At 39.0% G+C, this 10,835-nt stretch overlaps 1 protein-coding gene across 4 annotated transcripts in view; it reads left to right on the forward strand.

Annotated features, from left to right (window-relative positions):
- The window catches only part of GPCPD1 (glycerophosphocholine phosphodiesterase 1), a 74,257-nt gene extending 64,153 nt beyond the window's left edge, over positions 1–10,104 (forward strand). For all 4 annotated transcript variants that reach the window (XM_043512131.1, XM_038394146.2, XM_043512133.1 and 1 more), the window contains exons 19-20: positions 42–202; positions 8,355–10,104. In XM_043512131.1, coding sequence (XP_043368066.1) covers positions 42–202; positions 8,355–8,544 — 351 coding nt within the window. In that variant the 3' untranslated portion in view covers positions 8,545–10,104. The remainder of the gene's footprint in view (positions 1–41; positions 203–8,354) is intronic.
- Positions 10,105–10,835: the final 731 nt, after the last annotated feature.

Below are 10,835 nucleotides of genomic sequence, written 5' to 3' on the forward strand. Positions count from 1 at the left end.
TTATATTTGCATTTTCTTAAGTGTTTTTTATAACTTTACAGGGAATTAATGTGCACGCTGAAGACCTACTTAAGAACCCATCATATATTCAGGAGGCCAAATCTAAAAGTTTAGTTATTTTCTGTTGGGGTGATGATGCAAATGACCCAGATAACAGGAAGAAGTTGAGAGAATATGGCATTAATGGGCTAATATATGACAGGTATTTATTTCTTCAAATATTCCTTTAAAATTACAATACCTAAAGTGAGCATATGAAATGTTTGTTCTGTTCTGATCCTGTGTTGATTTCACTTGGATTTTGGCCTGATTTGAGTGGGTGTTAGAATATCCTGCTCTGCACATTTCTGTAAACCCGAGTTCAAGAGACAGTCGTCCTAAAATTCACACATACTGTCTCAGTTGCATATGTGAACATAGGTGACCCTTCCTTCCGTAGGAGAATGCTGCGAGTACATGGATGGCCAGTTAGAGGGGCCTTGCATTTGATTCCTAAAAGAGAGAACTAGTTTACAAATCTAAGGCTGCGTCTACACAGCCACTTTCAGTGCTAAAACTTTAGTCGTTCAGGGGTGTGAAAAAACCCTCCCCTGAGCGACAAAAGTTTTAGCACTTGAAAAGCTCCAGTATAGATACCGCTTTGTTGCTGAGAGCCGTGCTCCTGGTGATAAAGCTACCACCGCTCGTTCGGGGGGTTATTTTTTTTTATCACTGGGAGAGCTCTCCCCGCTGGTGATAAAGTGTGACTACACTGCCCACGTCACAGGGCTGCCGCAGCCGCGCTGTAATGTAGGCCGTGTAGACATACTGTAACATGTAACTGGCATTTTTGTTGTTTGGTTTTTAAACTTTGTATACAAGATGTGGGAAAATTTGCTTAACTGAAAACTTCTGTTTTCTATATTTGTTGAAGACATTAAGTGTAATACGTATTTTTTAAATATTTCAGACATTATTCTGTTTAGCAAAATTGACTTTGAAAACTGTACGTTCGTGTGTAATCAGTACTGCTCTTGTCATCAAGAGGAGCTAGACATAGTTCTCTCAAGCCAATAACCTCTACTCCTCAATTTTAGAAGATTCTAGGTCGGGGTGGGCAAACTATGGCCCAGGGGCCACTTCCAGCCCTCCAGACATTGTACTCAGGCCCTAGAGCTCCCACCGGGGAGTGGGGTCTAGGGCTTGTCCTGCTCTGCACAGCTCCCAGAAGCAGTGACGTGGCATGTCCCTCCTCTAGCTCCTACGTATAGGGGCAGCCAAGGGGCACCACACACTGTCCTCGCCCCAAACGCCACCCCACAACTCCCATTGGCCAGGAACCACAGCCAGTGGGAGCTGCACGGGTGGCACCTGCGGACAGGACAGCACACAGAGCCACCTAGCCGTCCTTCCACATAGGAGTCAGAGTGGGGACATCCCACAGCTTCTGGGAGCTGGTTGAGGTAAGCGCCACCCAGAGCCTGCACCCCAACCCCCAGCCCTGATCCCCCTCCCACCCTCTGAACCCCTCAGTCCCAGCCTGGAGTACCCTCCTACAGCCCCCTCATCCCCAGCCCGGAGCCGCCTCCTATATCCTGAACTCCTTATTTCTGGCCCCCACCCAGAGCCCACACCCCAACCCCCAATTTCGTGAGCATTCATGGCTCACCATACAATTTCCATACCTAGATGTGGCCCTCGGGCCAAAAAGTTTGCCCACCCCTGTTCTAGGTAGAGTGATAAGACGTTCTTTCTATTCTTTAGAAACTGATTGATTACGTTACCTTTTGCAGTGCACCCAGCCTGACGGTGAATGACTAAGCTAGATCCTAGAACAACATGCATATTGTGACCCGAGGTGCCTAGGGTAGTCCACCCTGAAAATGCCCAGGGCAGCGTAGTCTGCAAAAAGGAGACCAGTTTTGGGAGAATCTGTTGGTTAACACTGTGTAGTTAGATTCACCAACCAGTCACAAACTGTACTCCTTGTCCCCCACACTGGTTATTAAGAAGCTGGGGGGAAAAGAAATCACACATGCCCCTTTATTGCATTCCAGTCTCTGGCTCCCAATCAGCAGATAGTTCCAGTAAAGTGAGATGTTACTTAAAACACTATTCACTATACAAACTGTTGTTCTGAACCCCAAAGGCCCAGGCACATTACCAGGTCAATACTAGTTTGGATCTTACCCAAAATACCACTCTGCCAATCCTTTAGTATCTAAAACCCAAAGGTTTAAAAGAAAAGATTAAGAAGAGTTGTTAAATGGTCAAAGCAATCAGATACATATGACTTCAGAGTCCATATCTTAGGTTCTTAGCAGCATTGGTGAGTTTGCAGGCTTGTAAAGTCCCTCTGGAATGCATCCAAAGCTTGGATGGGTCTATCAGTCCCGCGTTCAAATCTTCGTTTTATAGAGCAGTTACTCCAGAGGTGAGAAGGAGGTTTGAAGACAAAATGGGGTCATACAGTTGCCTTTTTATATTCTCTGCCATGTGGCTTGTATATCCTTTGTCCCAAACACAAGCTCCCGGCACTTGGACATGGAAAAGTATTTGGAGTCCTCTGTCCATAGGTATGTCCCTGTACATGTCATGTTGACTCATAGGCATAGCCCTGGCTTGTTTTAATGGCTTCATTGTACAGCTGATTGCCTTTGGGCCATCAAGCAGGCTGGGTAGTGCTGATGCCAGTCTGTCTTGAGGTGTCAACCAGATATACAGCACGAGTTTGAGAGATCAATATACCACACTTATAATATGATATAAAGATGATACATATATGTATAAACAAGCTTGTCATATTTTAGCAAATCATACCTTTTTCCACTGATACCTTACATGGCATATCTGGTATAAGACTCATTTCAATTTTGTAATATTGGTATCGATAATATTATAAATGGTCACCAATATACCATACAGCGTCACACGTCGTCTATATATTCCAAGTATAATTTTGAAGTTCTTAGTAATAGTTAAACCTGCAGGTCAGTGGTCTGGAAAAGGATCTGCAGTTGGTAATGGTTGAGATTTAAAACAATTTGTTCAGTGTCCCTCTGCAGTTGAAAGCCAACTTTTGTGCACATTGATGGACCAATGAAACACAAATCAGAAGAGATGTTTATGGTGCTCTGCAAATGGCTAGCAATAGGACATGCAATGTTGTAATTTGGGCACTTAATTATTGTAGGAAGGATATTGAAGAATTGGAAAACATTCAGAAGAGTACAGAAAAGAGGGCATTGTAATAGAGTAGAAAAGAGATTAAGGGACACGGTTGAGGTGTGTAAAACTATAGGAGAGACAGTAGATTCTGAAAAACTTGAGCTAGTAGCCTAAGTTCGATGAGGGGAAATAATATATAGTAAATCAGGCATTTAGAACGTTGATGCCTATTCTTCTTGAGGTAATAAAATGATGGACGGAGAGCCAAGTAAACTTATTTCCTGTTTCTCCTCCAATATATTCTTCCTATCCTACACATATACATGTTCTTAGAGTTCTTACGTTAGTGACATGAGTTAAGTTGGCTCTGATTACATCTCCCTGCCATTCTCTCAACTACAGAAGATCCTTCCTGAAAAGTTGGTACAGAACCTCCTGTTTATTACCAGCCTTCTCATATTCAGGTTGCCTGCTTCTGTTGCTTCTAGGTACAGGTGGTACCTGGCAGCAACAGGAGGTGAGACAGACCACTGAAGTAAGTTTCTAGTTAAAGGAGACCAGCTTTCCCCTAAAGTAGCAGAGCTGTAGCTCCTCCTCCCTGTCACAGTATCACACATGGATCTCTCCCATAGATCAGGAATTAACGTGACACTTGTAATGGACTTCCAGATGGGGCCACAGATGACTTTATTCTTTACAAAATATTGTTTTAAGTCTTATTGTGAAATGTCTATATTTGAAATTTAAACCTATTGGATTTTCTAAATTGCCTGTTTGAGATTGGCAGGTGACTGCAGTCTCCTGGCCCAAAAGTAGCTATGCAAACCACAATCTCGAAATACATAATTTTTAGTCTAGATTGAGTTTTGTAGCTAGTTCTTTATCTAGATGCTTTTCTCTGCTAGACAGTAATGAAAAAGGAAAAGGTAGAATTCCTTTGTAGAGGAATCTGAGTGTCTCAAAGCTGAATGTTATTGAACTACTGATGACAATGCAGTTCAAAAATCTGTGCTGTGAGCATGTTGGTGGTGTCAGGGCTCTGAACCATGGCTGCACAACCCAGACACCCAGGGCTATAGGGCACACAGTGACACAACCTCTTTACTGGTCTGGGTTGAACCCCAAAGTGTCACAACATCTCTTCTCCAACTCTGCAGTAGAATGCTCCATCTCCTTTAAAGTAAGGAAATAATAAGATGTAAGAGGAGAGGCTTGCATATAGCTTCCTGGAGCGCGCACACCATCCCGCACACCTATAATATGGTTTGGTGGACCAGTTAGTAAGGAAGAGCTCTGGTTAAGCTCAAAAACTTCTCTCTCACCAACAGAAGTTGGTCCTGTGAAAGATATTACCTCACCCACCTTGTGTCTCATTGACTGACCATTTTGATTCTACAAAAAGAGGACTTGTGGCACTTTAGAGACTAACAAATTTATTTGAGCATAAGCTTTCGTGAGCTACAGCTCACTTCATCGGATGCATTCAGTGGAAAATACAGTGGGGAGATTTATATATACAGAAAACATGAAACAATGGGTGTTACCATACACACTGTAAGGAGAGTGATCAGGTAAGGTGAGCTATTACCAGCGGGGGGAGGGGAACTTTTTGTAATGATGATCAAGGTGGGCCATTTCCAGCAGTTGACAAGAACATCTAAGGAACAGCTGGGGGGAGAAACATGGGGAAATAATTTTACTTTGTGAAATGACCCATCCACTCCCAGTCTTTATTCAAGCCTAAATTGATTGTAGTGCAGTTTGCAAATTAATTCCAATTCAACAGTCTCTCGGAGTCTATTTTTTGAAGTTTTTTTTGTTGAATTGCCACTTTTCAGTGTGTAATCGAGTGACCAAAGAGATTGAAGTGTTCTCCGACTGGTTTTTGAATGTTATAATTCTTGAAGTCTGATTTGTGTCCATTTATTCTTTTACATAGACTGTCCAGTTTGGCCATTGTACATGGCAGAGGGGCATTGCTGGCATATATCTTTGGTAGATGTGCAGGTGCTTATGCTCAAATAAATTTTAGTCTCCAAGTTGCCACAAGTACTCCTTTTTCTTTTTGCGAATACAGACTAACACGGCTGCTACTCTGAGAAATGCTGTATAGTAATTCTTTCTTGAACATGCTAAAAGGTAGCTACAGAACATGGAGGAACAAAAGTTATAGCTGGTGGCGTAATAGAGAGGATTCCCTTAGGAATGGATCTGCTGACTGAGGGAGGACCAGAAAGTGAATCCAGATTTCTTGAGTCCCAGTCTAGTATGCAACCACAAAACCATCTTTCTTTCCTTTCAAACTTGTGACATTGGGCAACTTGCTTAACTTTCTGTGCCTCTTGTTTCCCAGCTGTGAAAAGAGGATAGCACTTGCCTATTTTACAGGGATGTTGAAGATTCATTAATGTTTTCAAGGTGCTGAGACTCTACAGTAAAGAGGGGTGCTGAGGACAGAAGTATTTATATACTCCAGAAAGAACTGGGGTCTAGCTGGGAAACCAGAGGCACAGAAAATTAAGTGACTAATAGCTAAAAAGTTAGAGAATTTGCTAATAAAAATAATTTAACAGATTTCTGTATGAAAGTATATATTAAACCTAAATTTAAAAAATACTTTTTACCATTTTATTTTTTTTTTCACTTTGATAAAGCTGTTGAAACTGAAGTTTTATTTTCTGGCTCTCACATTCTAGCACAAAACTGCAATGCAACACAGTGGAATAGTTGCATCCAATCTAACAAACTTTAATTGCAATTAAAACCATTAATGAAAAACATTTCCAGTATTTAGTTTTAATACATAATTGTTTTAAATAACTTACAGCTTGGGCCTCACCCACCTAACAGTATTTTCTTAATTTCTCACTATTGTCATGTGTACTTAAAAAAAAATGGAAGCTTTAGCATAGATGAGACACTATTGGCAGCCCAGTGTAGTTAATTCCCATGCACTGATGCAAAGCTGTAGAATTTGCGTTGCATAAACTACAGGGGAATGTTCAATCCAAACTCATTGGAATAACTTATTTTTAAAAAAGAACATATGTTCTGTAAAACTGTTATACAAATTCTAAACTTGGGGCCTTAATTGCCTAAGTGTTCATGTAAATTAGCAGTGCCTTCCTGTAAAATTAAAGTTAAATAGTGTTTTATTAGATGAACTAATGTTTAATAAATGTTAATGTTCAACTAACTATGTTTAATAAAAGACGGATATTGTAAGTATACAGATATAGTATCTACATGTAATAATTCTACTGACAAGATGTTTACTGTATAATTACTATTTGGCTCCTAAATAGCATGATGACAGAAAATTAGATAGAGATATTTCCTAAAAAGACTTTCTGCCTGTCATGCTGGTTTCTTCACTTTTAAGCCATTTAATAATACTATATTTAGTTTGTGTGTAAACTTGCATATTTGATATTTTCCCTTTCACACTGTCCTTTCATGTTACTTGCCTTGGACTGTAAGATTTTTGAGGACATGGACATAGTCTAGCAGGATGGGTCTTAAATCCTGATTGGGGCCCCTGGATGCAATTGAAATATAAATATTAAAGAATCACTCTTAAATGATTGAGCTCTGAAATAAATTTACTGTGTTCCTACATGCTTCCTTGGTTACAAGCTTTCTCCTTTATTATGCATTATAAATGGTACTCATGAAAAGCCCAGTATGAAATGATTTGAGTATTTTGAACCTGAATGTTTATTTTTAAAAAATATTCCAGTTGACAAAACTAGTGTAGATGAATTTATATTTAGTAAAGCAGATGGAAATGTTTAATGGAATGAAAAGCCAAACTGTTAGTCTTATTCATTGGTACTAGGATCTTGAAAAACTGTGTACTTCACCCAATATTAAAACACACTTGTATAAATACTCCTATAACTATATGTGAATCAAGGAAATTTCACCTTCTAAGGCTGATGCTGGGCCCTTAAATTAGATACTGCATGAGCTTCAGTATCTAGTTACAACAGAACATCACGTTGATCACAGAACCACTCTGATATGCCTTTGTGTTGGTTTGTGTGTATTGTTGGTGGCACTTGAACCAGTTTTTAGTGCAAAGCTTTAACTGAACTTTTAAAGTACAACATTTTATACTTATGCCTAAGAACTCTTCTTAAAAAGATATTGGGGGTTAAATAATAAGTGAGTTGAAAAAGCAAAGATGAAAGTTGGGAGCTACTGAGCGAAGCATGGAATGAACTGCTGAGTTTTTGGGAGATAGGAAAGGATGCAAGTCCATTGAGGGCATTAGAGTTTTGTCCTGTTAGGATCCATTCAAGAGATAGTGGAGAAGAACAGACACATGTCTCTTCTACCACACTGCTGCCAGTGAGTTGTCTTAATTAGACCAATATAGAATGCAGTGGCAATTTCTATGCAGATTATTTAAACACGAACAATGCTCCTTAAAAAAAACCCTTTATAATTTGCAACAGCAAACTTGAATTTGGACTATTTGAATATATGTCAGCCCTTCAGGGCTCTGGCCTGCTTCATGCACCCCCTGAAACTGGCTTGTAGCCCCCAGTGGGGTTGCAGACTCCAGGTTGAGAACTGCTGCTCAAAGGGATTGTCAAACAAGGGGCAGGAAGTTCCTGCGAAAACTCTCTCCGGCTAAAGAGAGAAGAACAGGAAAATAGGTTTTCATTTTAACATTCTTTCTACTTTCATTTCAAATGCTATAACAGTGTTTTTCCTCTTTATCTTTTATAAAAAGGTTTAAAAGGATTTTCGGTGGTGTTTGCAGTGGTACACAGCCAGCTGAAATCTCTGCATACCAAACTCTGGACCTTGTTTAACACTGTTTAATGTTGGATAGTGATTGGGTTATGTTAATGTCTTGGCTCATATATTCCATATAAATTAATACATCACCATCACCACCACCACCTGTAAAGTCCTGTCTTCAGAAGAATAAGTGGATGTTAGTGGTCATAGTTTGCTCGCTTTTTAGCATATCTACTCAAACTGTTAACCATGCTGATAAAGGACTACCACTTTATATTGCAGAATATGGATTAAAGGGACAAGTTTCAAGTGTTAAGTACAGATCTACTAATTTATAGAGGAGTTAGCTACCTAATTTCACTCTAAGCAGAGAAAATGAAAATTTAACAGTTTTATGAAGCGTTATTTCTGTAGAACATCATTTCTTACAGACTTTTTTTTCCTCATTTATTCAGGATATATGACTGGATGCCTGAACAACCAAATATATTCCAGGTAGAGCAGCTGGAACGTCTAAAGAGAGAATTACCAGAGCTGAAATTCTGTGCATGTCCCACTGTTAGCCACTTTAGCACCATACCTCTGTGTAAATGTCATAATAGCCATATGGAAATGAATGGCATAGATAATTTACCAAATGCTTAAGTGTGCATAGGCTGACTCCAGGCAGGATTCTGCTTTCTGTATTTAATTTTCACCATTGGAGCAGTGCCATCTATGCCCTCATTTTTTTGAGCAATAACTATGTTCCTATTCCATGACAGTACTTGCTAGAATTTAAAATTCTGCTAAAATGTTAAGCCAGTTATAATTATTCCAGTTTTACATCTAGTTTTAAATCATCACAATTGACAAGTTCAAAATCTTAAAATAGAAACCAAGTACTGTAACAGTGTGCAAACATGTCTTATAAAATGAGCAATCTGAGGTGTGGTAGTTTCAAAGATGAAATTCTAGAGGTTACTGTGATGTGATATTGAAACTGCTGATGTATTCTTTTGTCATAAATTTGATTCCAGTACTAATCTGACATCAGATTAGGAGAGTGATTGTAATCTATACATAATTAGATCTGGCCTGAATCAATTAGTACCTCATATGCATGTATTTGCACTGATGCATCCAATTGTACAAAACCTTTGTGCCATCTTAAAGTGTGTGTGTGTGTGTGTATATATACTCTGTGTGTGTGTGTGTGTGTGTGTGTGTGTGTGTGTGTGTATTTTTAAGTAAACTGCAGTGCACATGAACTGATTTTTCTCGCTCTGTTAGAACCTTTAGGTTGCTGCCATTTTTTTTCTTTACCAGCCAAATGAATGGCATAAAGTTTGTATATGGCAGTTAAGGGCGAACCACAAGTACAGCTTTTAATTAATCCCGCACAAACCTGCCAAACCTCAATGTTGCAAATAACTACAAAAATTTTTCATTGGTTAAGAACTTTATTGTTGCACAATAATCTTAAAAGAGCAAATGTGTGTAATGCACAAATTCTACAAAATGCATGCTTCAGGTATTTTAAGCATGAAATTATAGGTGTTTGCAATGGTCCTTGCATCCTTGAGGTGCTAGTTGAGTGTGAGGGTATCAAGGATGAACTAAAACACTTAATCTTCGTTGCCTAAAACCATGAGCCTATATATAAGTATATTCAAATAAGGTTTACACCATCTACAGTTCATCTTACATATTACAGACCACTGACTTTTGTATTCTGCAACAGTTGTGATTTTTTGCTTTCAAAATTGATTTCTCAGATAATCCTTATCCTCTATTGGCTGATGTCTGTCCTCTGTAATTTATTCCAAAGTTATAGTTTAGAAAATCCTGTTAGATATGTATGCATGTTCTTCAATTTGTACCTCTTAAGATACTGTCATGACAACACAACAGCTATAACTTTTTACTGAAGTGTTCATGTATAATAAAAAACCCCCAAATATTTATTTTTCCCTTGTTGTAAATTGACAATGAAATTGATAGCTTGTATTATACTCTTTTTAAATGCTGTCATGGTTGCATAGAATCAATTACATGAGCAATTGCAAATGTTTGGGCCTGCACCACTGAGTAGTTTGAGGTAAAGGGTTTCTTTCAGCTTGCCTTGCATATCTAGTATTTAAATTTCTTTTGTCCTCCACAAACAGCACAGTACTTGGAAATTGTCTTTATTTAAAATAAATAAATAAATCTGAATTTAAAAAACAGGTGTTAATTTTTCTTTTTCATGAGCTACTTAAACTGGTTTGAAGCCAACTGTTTAGTGGTAAATCATAGTGGTGTTACTTGGTACATCAGTTACACAGGTCCAGTTTCATAAATCTGTCAGACTGCAGATCGTGATGAAATTTTAAAATGTTCTTAATTTCAATTATTTATCTTGAAAGATGCCCAAGTGCTTGTTAACCCACCAGACTTTCTTACAGTCTGACAGATGAAGACCCAGATTGCAGGATTCGAAGATCCAGAGAATTTAAAGTGATAGCTTGTAACGTTAACACAGTTTTCAATACAAAATAATTTACAGACTGATGTACTAAATACACTAGCGGGTTGCATGTTTCATTGCTTGTCTAGGCTGAGCTGTACACCCAATGAGAGAGCAGCATATCAAGCTGCTGCTGGTGATGTATAGACAGCAGTGAGGGACACTAGAGAGGTACCTCTGCTTCCATGGTGCCATACATTTGAATGTAGGGTCTTGTGTTGCTCCACTAACTAAGATTGGAATGGCTTAACGATGAACAGCAACACTTAGTTAGAACAGTGCATAAATACTACCATGCTGCATCACCAATGTCAACACTGTTCTTGGCTCCTCCACCTGCACCTATGCCCAGACAAAAAACCTGACCATGGATGCCTCTATCCAGGTCCTGGTGTGGATTTGCAATCTGTGGCCTGTGTTTCCCTATCCTAGAAAGTCAGGCTGGGGA

This window comes from Dermochelys coriacea, chromosome 3, assembly GCF_009764565.3.
Source record: "Dermochelys coriacea isolate rDerCor1 chromosome 3, rDerCor1.pri.v4, whole genome shotgun sequence".
Taxonomy (NCBI): domain Eukaryota; kingdom Metazoa; phylum Chordata; order Testudines; family Dermochelyidae; genus Dermochelys; species Dermochelys coriacea.